The sequence below is a fragment of the Triturus cristatus genome, chromosome 4_2 (assembly GCF_964204655.1).
Source record: "Triturus cristatus chromosome 4_2, aTriCri1.1, whole genome shotgun sequence".
Taxonomy (NCBI): domain Eukaryota; kingdom Metazoa; phylum Chordata; class Amphibia; order Caudata; family Salamandridae; genus Triturus; species Triturus cristatus.
The window spans coordinates 228,811,878-228,824,236 of record NC_140586.1 but is presented as its reverse complement, the minus strand read 5'-3'; the positions used below and the strand labels follow the sequence as shown (position 1 = coordinate 228,824,236).

Genomic DNA, 12,359 nt, shown 5'->3' with positions numbered 1-12,359 from the left:
GTTGTGGCAATATGGAATGTACCTTGATGGACTCAGTTTGAGTCACTTTTTATAACAACTAAAGAACCATAGCATCTTTGACTTATCCCTAAGGAAGGTCATGCCGTTGTAGCCTGATCTGAAGTTTTTCCACCGTGAGCAAGACCTATAAGGGGCCCTTTCAATCTACCAGTTTACGATACAGCATGTGCCAAATGCAACAGGCAGTTTTTTTGCGGGGCTAAGAAAGCCCCAGCCCTTTGTCACATTCAGACATATACCTGGGTTAAGTGTATAGATACAGCCTCATTGTTTAATACTTTGCCTTGCGGCCACACATTATTTAGGCTAAATCATTGAGATTATTCATTAACAACAGATATGAGCTCGCTGTGTGAAACTGAATCTGTTACAAATCCATGTGATTAAGGTTTTAGATGATGACTGCGCAATACTTCTACCTGGTGGCATCAAGCTTTCGCCACACAAGCAAAAGTTGAAATCTTTGTGGGTGTTTATGCAGTCCTTGCAGACTACTTTGTTTTGTGGTCTAAAAGACTTGGGTAACTATCTAGGGTCATTGTGCTGGACTATTGTTCTTTTGATGTGCTATATTTTTCTATAAGTTTCATTTGCATGCTGCTTTGTTGGCTGTTTGTTACCTTGTTTGCTGAAAATGCAATGGGAGGTGGGGTTCGTGGTTGAGTTAAATAAGTTGGAAAAAAATACTCTGCCGACCACCTGTCGGGATGGCGTCACCTAACAACCTCCCATATATGCTAAACAACAGCGGTGACATCACAGGCTCCTTACCAACACCTGGACCAACTGGCAATATATGAGATGCCATTGCCACCTGTTATGCCCTGCAGGGCTATGTCAAAGGTACCGCCACGATTACCCATCAGGTTTCACACAAAAAAGGTTGAACATGGCTTCTGACCATGAGCAGATCATCCATCATACATACCATGTTCACACTCCCATGCGTGATGACCCACAATGTGCAACATCCGAAAAATAAAAGTCTGCTCCTGAGGATACCAGCCACGTCTCCCAACATCTTACACAGCAGCGGTACTTTGGAGATTGGGCAGCAGGTACCAAGGACATCAGCATGGAGACTTCCTTTCTTCTTCTGCGTGCACACAATCACTGAACCTTAATTACTGAAGGTTTCATGAGTGGAAGAGATCAGAGTCACAGGTGGTCAAGTCATCTCAAAGAGCCCATATCTAACACGTCCACCACAAGAGGCACAAGACAGTCAAGTCCTGGTATGAGTTCATCTATTAGCTGACGGCAGCATGGAGGCGATCAACCTGATTCACAGAGAACCAGTAAAAGTCACTGCTTTCCTGTTCAGTCTGACACATGTTGGTGGCAGAAGTCTACCCATTATCATAAAGCGGCAGTATGACGCTTCACTAAGTTAATATATTATAACATAACAAGGGTACCCCTAATTTAGTTTCCTATCTCAGGGTTTTAAAGCAAATATTTATGAACAAAATTATATAGGAAACAATCTATAAAAGAGCAAGATAATGTACAGACAATTAAACACTTCTTATATGTACCCCCATTGATCAAATATGACTAATAATAGACCTTTCTTTCATTAAATCTCTTTATTTCTTGTTATTTTATCTTCTTTTTAACAATAGAAGGTCATTTCATCTTTCTTATTTCTTTATGACCCTTCTTTATAAATGTTTACTATCGTCAACATTATATCATTTCATATCCATTCAGACGATTGCGTTTATATTCCACATTTAGATACAAAAGAAAAGAGACAAAAAAGGACAGAGGGTAATCATCAATTATGGCTAATATTAGGTCTACGCGCGTTTCGGCGTTCAGCCTTCCTCAGGTGGCCATAGTTTTTTGATACCTCCTATAATAAGAGAAACATAAACTATAATTGCTTGTACATATCAGCTCAATCAAGTGTACATTTATAATTCTAAAAAGGCTTTCTTTATATACATCTATCTACAAACATATATACAGCCTAATCTTATATATGTTCCTGTACATATTATTTACAACAAATCAAACAATCAATATCATCCATTTCCAATTTACACTGACAGGTCTACAAAATCCTAAAGGGCCCAAAACGGAGACTATTCAAAAAATTCTCGAAATGCCATAGTTTACATCTAGGTGGCTTAGGCCCATAAGGTTAATTCACAGGAATGGACTTATATCCTATCTACCATTTATCTTGTTAATCTTGTATTCTTATAATCTGGAGGCGTAGGTCTTAACTAAAGCTCTCTAACATACTGTTCACTATAATGCAAAATCATTATGTTTCTGAGAACCTAATTTTGGTTCTAACCAAGTAGCTATCCACAAAAAGCGGGTTGATTCAATTTCTATTCCCTCGCTATGTCCATATAATCGCATTAGTGTATTATCCTTTTTACCTTGGTTTTTGTATGTATATCAATTTACAGATTTCCGATGGGGATGGGTTTAAAGAGTCCTCCCTCCTTATTTGGCGATACCTTTTTATTTCAGAGACCTGTGGGCCGCGCTAATGTCACCGATTCTGGAACAAATAAAAACAGAAACGGCACAAATGTTTTAAGGGTGGCACCTTCTATATGCTCCGGGCCTGCACTGAATACCCAAATAGATATAACACTTGCTGACTTACTTACGGATGTTCATGTAAGTCCAATGTTTGCTGGTTAACCGTTCCTGCCAAACTAAAGGCGTGTCGATAAATGCTCACTTTTCGGATTATGCTACCACGCCATCTAGAAAAACGTGCATTATCAATATTTATTTGAATTAACGTCTTGTCATGAGGATATCACTCACTATTGTCATGGACTTGATGTTTTTATAGAATACTTACTGGAAAGTGTTAGCGTATTACGAGCATTCAGCGATTAGGTTATCCCACCAGAATCAAAGCGTATGAGTGAACCGCTCGTTTTCTTAAAGATGCAGTACCGCCATCTAAAAGAAAGCACGCATCATTATAACTGCCTGCCACAACCGCAAGTTCAAAAGAGAGGTATCCCTATACTAGCTTAGGAACATATTCAACCCACACTCACCAGGTCATCGTCATCTTCATTTCGTCTGGGTTTAGAAAGTCGCGTCGACGTAAAGACGATACCGTTTGTCGACGAGTTTATTATATGCCCTAAACCTTTCTACTATTGGTCGAATTTTATTTGGTTTGTCCAATGGCACACCTTCAAAAGTCAATGTCCATTTGTAAGTTAAAGGCGTATAACCAGCGTTGATCATTTGAATATTAATAGCTTCCTATTGAATTCTACCCGTACAGATTGAAATGTCCTAAGGCACCATAATCTTGAGGGAGTACCATTGTTTCCCTCAATTGGTCAGTATTTGGATGGGCACCTCTGTGTAGGAGACAAAGATCAATAGCAGAGGCAAGCCTGCTTCGCAAATTGCAATTTAAAAACAAGCAATGCATAATGAAACATGTACGCACAGGTTATGTCCTGATGAAGGTCCTGTAATTTAGGAGAAATCTAAACTTATTGTTGGTAGTTTACTAGGTTGCAAGGGGGCACCAATTGAGTTGGGGTCTTCTTTAGGTGGATAATGAATATTTATTCCCAAATAATGTGTGTATACAAAAGCATGCTTTGTATTTTTTATATATAGCATGCTTTTGCATTCCTGACAGTGTTTTAAGCACAAAAAGTAAAACAAAAGTAAAACAATTGATGGTAATTAATAGTGTTTTTTGATGTTAAGCACATGGAAGATCTGATGGTAGAAATTCATTATAATTTTACATTGATGATTTTTTTCAGAATAAATTGACATATTGTCACCCAAATCCAAGTCTTTTTAATCATTCGGTGTCAATCAATCAATGTGGTGATAAATTATGTGTATACATACCTAGAAATATTCCTGGTGGAACTAATGTGTTTTCTGATAGCACAGGCAGAATACGACATAATATATCTAGCGGATTTCCCCTCTGGCAAAGGCCAGGCCTACAGTTTGTCTGTGAACATGCAAAGTGCCATGTATAAAGTGACTGAATTCCATTGAGTTCATAATACCTAAAAGGTCAGAAGTAGCTATGTCACCAGGATCATCAATTCTACACAATAGTGCAGGGGAAACTAAAGAGACATTCTAGTAAGCTGGCCACTGCAGCCTGATCATAAGGGTTACGTATTGCGAATCAGACCTAATACATGGCCCACCTGAGAACTTCCTGTAGTGCTGAGTGCTCTGGTATGGTTTTCTGTGCAATCGGGCAGAAAGCGATGCTAGCTAAATCCATTACTGATCCCTTATTGTCGCGACCTGGGAACACCTTATTTTTGCACTAGCATTGGGCATCACTAAAAGTCCCATATTTCAGTATTGGCACTGAAAGTCAATTAACAAAGTCTGCGAAACAAAGGGCACGTGGGGGTGGTGTATTGTGAATAGGAAAATTGCAAATGACATAACATGGGCCCCGGATCTCAAGACCGCATATTCTGTAATACAATCCAGATCCTCAAGAATCATCCAGGAAGAAGTGGAAACTAAGAACTAATGAATGAGACATTTAAGCTTAAAAGTAGTAAATATGTTTTAGCTATAAACCATATCTTATTGTGTATATTATTTAAATAAACAACAGTTTTGTATTTGAAATGCTTTTCTTTATTTTCAGGTTTTAGTGAACTGCTGCCCCAAAGTCCAAATATCTATGAAGATGTTCATGTAGGAGCAATATTTCTTTCTGCTGCAAATTACCTCTAGACTACCAGAAAGACACCCATAACCTGGTACATGCTTAATACCAATTGAACACTTCTGGGATACAAGTGCTCATCTTGGGCCTAGGTAGTGCAGTAGCTCCAGGCGTCTTGGTCACATTTTCTCCAGTGGAATCTGATATTCGGTGTCACAGAACCACCACTATCCATCAAGTCTGTGTGATAAAATGTTTTCTGTGTTAAGCCAAGCCATCTCTACCAGACCTTTGTGTTAAGATATGCTACATCACAGGATACCATATGCCTCCTCTTTTGCCATTGCTCAACGTGGCCGGTCAGGATTCCATCAACAGAAGCTCTTGTCTGTGGTACGAAATGCTATATCCCATGTTGTTTGATGTGTGTAACTGGTAGCCTGATGTGTCCTGTCACAAGACCCTGATGCCCGTTTCTCCATGGTCTTGAATGTCCTGGCAAGTGGCTCATCAATGTCTGCCCTTAACAGGTCAATGATGCCCCCCTGGCTCCCAAGAAATGTGGGGGTATTCAATGTCTGCCTTTACTCCATGGTATGGCTATGGGTCCATCGCCTGATGTTCTTTCACAAGGCCCCCGAAGGCCCTCCTCTGTGGCCTGATGTGTCCTGTCGTAGCGTCTCTTTTGCACCAGCATCTTAGTATGACATGATCTACCCTGAGCCCCTTGACCTTGATCCAGGCTCTGTGGTCCAACGTTTAAAGCCACACCTGATTCAGGGGCTCTGCTACTGAGGCTCAGTGTTTTGCTGCCTTGATGGTTTCAGCTTGTCCTTCAGGTCCCGGCTCCTCTGCTGATCAATTATTTCCATCTCCCGCAGTTTCTGCAGAGGGCAGAGAAAAGACATGGTCACCTGGTCTGCGCTGTCACCCCAGATATGTTCCCACCCATTCCATAGATCCCAGTACCTCTTGCTCTGCTCTAAGACCCCAACGATCAACCTTCATCTGATTATTACCCCAAAGATTAGCATGTACCTATCCTTGGACCCTTTAGACCAGCCCGGCATACATCCGAAGTCTTAGGACCAACCCTCAATTTCTTCTGGAACCTTGAAACCAGTCTTTAATTGCCCCTGGATCCCTGGAGGAACCATCACTTCCCCCTGGATCCTTGATATCAGTTTTGGCTTAACATTGGACCCCAAAGAATAGTCCTCACTCCCCCCTGGACTCTTGGGACCAGCCTTGCTTATCCTTGGACCCCATAGAGGGTACCCCCACTACTTCCAGAGCACATCGGGTGTCACTACATCACTGATATTGCGATGGAGTTGCTACATCGCAAGGGGTATTACCTATTAGGTCGGTATATGTAAGTATGAATATAAAATGGCAAAATATAAAGGTACTATAGGAATAGCTAAACAGAAGTTCTATTCTGAGAAGATTACAACCTATCAGAATCCACATAAAATGGTTTTCTAAATAATTAAAGAACTGTCAGAGAACTCATGGGCCAAGCTTGCTGTGATTCTCTCTTAGGAACAGTTATAAGCTCAATAGCTATGTCATTAATAAAATGCAACCAATAATACAGAATATCAAAACTCAACATTTTCCTCAGACACTCTGGAAACCTGCTCAGTTTCTTCCTATCTCTAATCTTTTCAGCCTATTATCCTCAGAGGAGCTCTGAAAGGCATTAACTAAGCAGCTCTGCAACATGACTCTACAACCCCTGGAAGTAGTCCTTAATGCCTCTTAGTGCCTGTCTCTTCTATAGTGGCAACGTTTAATCCTATTTTAAAAAAACGTCGTGTGAATTCCAACATAATGAACATTTTCCTCCTCATATGCTTCTTGCTACAGTTGCTGAAACACTAGAAAATCATATGGCCAAGCTATTAAGTACCCAATTCCAAAGGAGGGACTGAGGGCTTTTTAGACAGGTCCAGCATACATGCCCTATTAATAATGAAGATACTGGGGGGGAGCCTAGCGCGCAACCAAGATGGCCGCGTAGGCTTACGGCTCCCGAGGGCCTCCGCAACCTCCCACGTCTATCCTGACTTAATCCTGGTTTACTCCACGGGCTATTGCAGATGAACTAGCGCTGAGGTGCCACCCGTTTTCCAAATTCAGATCGGACACCGGGACCCGGAATGGCTGTACTCCGAAGTTTGCGGCCTGCTCTTGCCTTGGTCCCGATCTCGAGCTGGTGAAGTGCCCGGGTACGAAGTGAACAACAGCGGCTGGCAGGGCTTGACCTGCCACGGACCCCGCACTTTCACTTTCGTTTTCAAGATTGCTCTCTGATATCGGCCGAGAGACTCTGGTGTCTCAGAGGGGCGAGGACGGCGAAGTGTCTGGCCTGACTCTCGGATTATACGTGGACCGACTGTCGGCGACGGCTGTGCTCAATTGGATTAGCCACTTGTCCCCCTTTTTCCGGGTGCGGGCGGGTGCCGGCCTTGGTGGCCTCCGGACGATGACGGGGAGACTACACGGAGACAAGTCGAAACCCAAGTCAACCCGGAGGGGTGCCTATACTCAGGTCAATAACATGGATCGATATGCGCAGGCAAAGGGATCCCCTGGTGGCTCGCATAAATCGCCTGAGAGGTCTAAGGAGGTCTCCGGCCCATCGTCGGAATTGACCCTGCAGGACGTCATGGGCGCCATTGAGGAGATGAAGACCGCTGTGGGTCAGCAGTTTGATACCCTGGCTCAAAAACTGGACGCGGTCCTGATTGATGTGAACTTGGTCAGGGCAGACCTGTCCAAAACTAACGAGCGGGTCGACTCCTTGAGTCAAGCGGCGTCGAGTCTAACTGTGGACGTAGCCGCCCTGCAGACAGAGGTCCGTAGGCTGCGGCTAGCCAGTGATCTGACGGACCGTCGGCTTGAGGACTCTGAAAGCAGGGCTAGACGGAACAATGTCCGTATCATCGGAGTGCCGGAAAGATCAGAGGAATCTGCTGCGGATCTGTTTGTTGAGGATCTGGTGACCAATCATCTCGCGCCCAAGGGACTGAGCAAGTTCTTTGCGGTGGAGCGGGCCCACAGGATTCCGGGTGGTGCGCCCAAGGTGGGTGCTCCCCCGCGGCCTATAATCGCCCGACTCTTTAACTTTCGGGATAGGGATGCTATCCTTCAGGCGTCGAGGGTTGCCGGGCCGCTGAAGTTTGAAAACTCCAATGTCAGCTTTTATCCGGACTTCACGCAAGCGGTCCAGAAACAACGGATGGGATTTTTGGGTGTCAAACGGCGCTTGAGGGACATGGAGCTGAAATATGCGATGTTGTTCCCGGCGAGGCTGCGGGTTGAGTTCCAGGGTCGTTCCCACTTCTTCGACCGGCCGGAGGCGGCTGGAGACTGGTTGGATGCCCTGCCTCGGGGACAAGATCGAGACAGTCGGATGGAGGAGAGCGGACGGGATTTGATGAAGCAGGACTAGAACTTGGTTCCTGGTGATGGACTGAACTGGTGACGTTTTGTACCTTGGCGCAATTGGATCCTAGATTTGCACAATATGCCCTTCAAATGCCCGGGGGTTGTGGGGAGCTTATTGGGGTCCTTTCCTCCTTCTGGGGTTCTTTTTGTGGTATACGTTAGGGCGACAGGCACACTGCGAGTTGGGGGGGCTGTTCGGGCTCAAGCAGGGGTGCAGGGCGGGGGGAGTTGTTGTTTTGGGATTGTGGGGGAGGGGGGTTGTTGGGGATTGTTTGTTTGTTTCGCAAGGCAATGTGAAGTTCTTTGCTGACTTATCCGGGTTGTGCTTTCTGGGATGTGGGTATCATGCAGGGGAGTGGGATGGGGGGTAGGGGATTGAGAATCCTTTCGTGGAATGTGAATGGACTTGGGGACAGGATCAAGCGCGGGGTGGTGCTGCAGTTTTTGAAGCGGATTTCGCCTGACATTGTTTTTCTGCAGGAGACACACGTGATTGGGAACTCCTTCCATGCCTTAAATAGGAGGGGCTATCGCCTTGCCGCTCACTCTGGTTTCACTTCTGGCTCTAGGGGAGTGGGCATTTTGGTTAGGGCCTCTCTCCCATTGGAGGTTGATGAGGTGCTTCACGATGATAGGGGGCGCTATGTGGCACTGGTGGGGCGATGGGAGGGTAGGACTATCTCGCTCGTCGCTGTGTATGTGCCACCGGGTTTACAGACGTCTACATTTGCTGATTTGGGGCGTTTGGTCCTGGGACTCCCTGGGGGGGTTCTGGTGTTGGGGGGTGACTTTAATGCCGTTGTCTCCGGGTTGGAGGACCGTCAACCCCCCAGGGATCTCCCTAGGGCTCAGGCCTGGTTGGGTGGCTTCTTGGACACTTTGGGACTTGTAGACTGCTGGAGATTGATGCACCCGGGTCAGGCGCAATATACCTTTCACTCAGGGGCCCATGGGAGTCTCTCGAGACTTGATTACATGCTTATGCCGGCGATCCAAGCCGGAATGATTGGGGAGGTGCGTCATTTAGCCCGAGGTATTTCTGATCATTCCCCTATATGGTTGCAACTGAAGGTTGTCCCTGAGGCGGAGGGGAGAGTGGCACCCATTAGCCCCTGGTACCTACGTAACCCTAAGATCCGCGCGGAACTGGTCAAGTCAACTGATCACTACTTCAATGATAATGTGGGGTCGGTGCCGTCGGCCGTCTCCCTATGGGAGGCTTATAAGGTGGTGGTCAGGGGGCAGGCCTTTTCCCTTATCTCCCATGCTAAGAGGTGCGAGAGAGCAGAGGTGGTTCGCCTGGAAACTGAAATAGCTGAAATTGAGGAGGACTTGGAGCGGGGAGTTACTGATGAGAAAGTGCATGTTCTCAGCCTCAAACAATCAGATTATAGAGCACTGGTCACGGAAGCCGCTAGAGGGATGAGTAGAGAGCAGCAAGGACGACTGTATGATGTGGGGGATAAGGCCGGAAAGCTGATTGCTTGGTTGGATAAGAAGGAGAGAGCGAGCAGGGTGGTGCCCGTTGTGGAGAGACTTGATGGAGTGCGTGTGACTGACCCGGTCGAAATCGTTGACTGCTTCGTGGCTCATTTCCGTGGGATATACTCTCCGGTTTCTGTGCGTTCGGAGGAGGATTCTCATCTGTTGCTTAGAGACATAGCATTGCCGACCCTGTCGGAGGCGGATGCAGTATTGATGGAGGCGAAGTTGTCGTCGGATGAGATTGCTCTGGCCATTCGCTCGATCGCATCGGGTAAAGCTGTGGGTCCTAATGGTCTTCCCATAAAGCTATATAAGTTGCGTCCCGATAAGATAGCGCCGCATCTTCGGGACATGTTTTTCGCGGCACGTACGGCGGGCTTCCTCCCCCCCGACCAGCGCCTCGCCACCATAGTTGTGATACACAAAGAGGGAAAACCGCGAGATCGCTGCGCTTCCTATAGGCCCATTTCGCTGTTGAACGCAGAACCCAAAATTCTGGCCAAGGTATTGGCTAATCGACTGGTTCGGGTCGTGGGCGACTTGATTCATCAGAATCAGTCCGGTTTCATACCTCATCGGAATACCGCTCTAAATCTGAGGCGGTTGCACGGCGTGCTTGCTAGAGCGGAATTTATACGTGAGCCGGCCATCTTGGCATCTTTAGATGCTACTATGGCATTCGACACTTTGGAGTGGCCATATATTTGGGCCGTGTTGGCGAAATTTGGGTTTGGCCCTGAGTTTATTGGTTGGGTAAAATTATTATATGCGGACCCTCTGGCTCAGGTGGTGGTGAATGGGAGGGTATTGGCTCCCTTCGCACTGGGGAGAAATACGCGGCAGGGATGTCCATTATCACCCCTTCTCTTTGCACTTTCTTTGAAGCCTCTCGCCGCCTGGTTGCGTTGGGAGCCGTCGTTGCGAGGCATTAGATGGGCGCCGGAGTTTGAAGATCGTGTCTCTCTCTACGCGGACGACATCCTCCTGTATCTCACCTCTCCTCGACAGTCGCTAATTGTATTGGTGGACGTGCTGAATTCTTTTGGTCGCAACTCTGGCCTGGTCATTAACTGGGCCAAGTCATGTGTTTACGTCCTCTCGGGCGAGGCCCCCCTCCTGCCACAGGATTGCCCTATCCAGATTGCTACCCTGGGGTTTAAATATTTGGGAATCTTTATTTCACTGGATCCCGCGGTCCGCTATGAACGAAACCTTCTCCCTCCCCTCCAGCGATTGAAGGCCGACGTCGCGAGGTGGCGACGACTCCCGCTCTCGCCACTCGGACGTGCGGCATTGTTCAAAATGATGTCGCTACCTCGCTTCTTGTACGCTTTGCAAAACACGCTGGATGTCGTGCCAGCCCGTTATTTCCGGGAGGTGGAGGGTCTTCAGCGCCAATTGTTTTGGGACGGGCGGCCGCGGATTGCTCTCGCCAAGTTGACGCTCCCTTGGTACGATGGGGGGGTCGCCCTCCCCGATATTAAACAATACTATTGGGCGTCCCAGTTGGCGTCGGTAAACCACGGAATATACGGTCCTGCTTTGAATCCGGCCTTCGAGATGGATAAATTTTTGCTCCCGGGTGGGGACTATAATAGAGCGCTGTACTCGGTGACCCCGGACTCACGGTTGACAGGACCCACGCAGGTTGCGGTGCATGTGTGGCATGCGGCGAATGCTGCGATGGGGTGGAGGGATCGCTTGACTCGGGCGACGCCGTTGTATGCCTCTGCGCGGTTGGGCTGTTTGTGGAGATCGAAAGGCTTTGAGAAATGGGATATGATTGGTATATGTAAGGTGGGTGATCTTTGGGCGAAGGGGTCTTTCAAAACGTTTGAAATGCTTAAAACTGAATATAAATTAAACGATAGAGAGTACTTCCGGTATGCTCAAGTCTACCATGCGCTGAGTTCGGCTTTTCCGGACGTCGCTGCTATCCCCGAGTACTCCCCACTGGAGGATAGAGTGTTGGATGGCTACGTGCCCGACAGCACTATTTCTCTGATTTATAAGAAACTCATTAATGATCGCGCGGACTTGCTGCTGGACGGGCGATGGCTTGGAACTGGACGATGAGGACTGGGTATCGGCGGTGGCCTCCCCGAAAGAGGTGGCGATCCCGGCCCGCTTACGATTCGTACAGCTGAATATCCTTCATAGAGTGTATGTCATAGAGTGTATGTCACAGGGCCCGGTTTGCTGCGCATTGGTTACTCGATGGATGGATTGTGTAAGCGTGGATGTGGTCTGTCGGGTACCTTTCTCCATATCTTATGGGAGTGTTCGGAGGTGGTGCGATTTTGGAACGGTATCCACACCGTAATGGAGGAGGTCACGCACGTTGCTCTGTTGCCAGAGGCTAGGAGGTGTCTATTGAATGTCTGGGAACCGAATGATTGCAATGCGGCACAGACGCAGTGGGTGACCTTGGGGTACATGGTGGCTAAGCGTAACATTGCACAGCTGTGGGGCTCCCCGAGGCCGCCCACGATCGAGGTATGGAAGGAGAATATGGACTGGTGTATGTTCAGGGAAAAGACGGTGTATGTGGCGAGAGGCAAACCAGGGAAGTGGACTAAGGTATGGGGTCCATGGAATTTATATCGAGGACGTATCTGCACCCCGCCTCTGCCCTTAGAGATCGATATTGCTTTGTCCCCCTGACCGCGCATTCTGCGGGATGGTGTGAAGTGTGTTCCATGCTTTGTTCTCCCGTTGCCCCCCTGTACCGCTTCCA

At 47.2% G+C, this 12,359-nt stretch overlaps 1 protein-coding gene across 2 annotated transcripts in view; it reads right to left on the bottom strand.

Annotated features, from left to right (window-relative positions):
- Positions 1–1,748: 1,748 nt before the first annotated feature.
- Positions 1,749–12,359, bottom strand: part of C4_2H22orf23 (chromosome 4_2 C22orf23 homolog) — a 68,627-nt gene continuing 58,016 nt past the window's right edge. For both annotated transcript variants that reach the window (XM_085601322.1, XM_085601323.1), the window contains one exon: positions 1,749–5,565. In XM_085601322.1, coding sequence (XP_085457448.1) covers positions 5,470–5,565 — 96 coding nt within the window. In that variant the 3' untranslated portion in view covers positions 1,749–5,469. The remainder of the gene's footprint in view (positions 5,566–12,359) is intronic.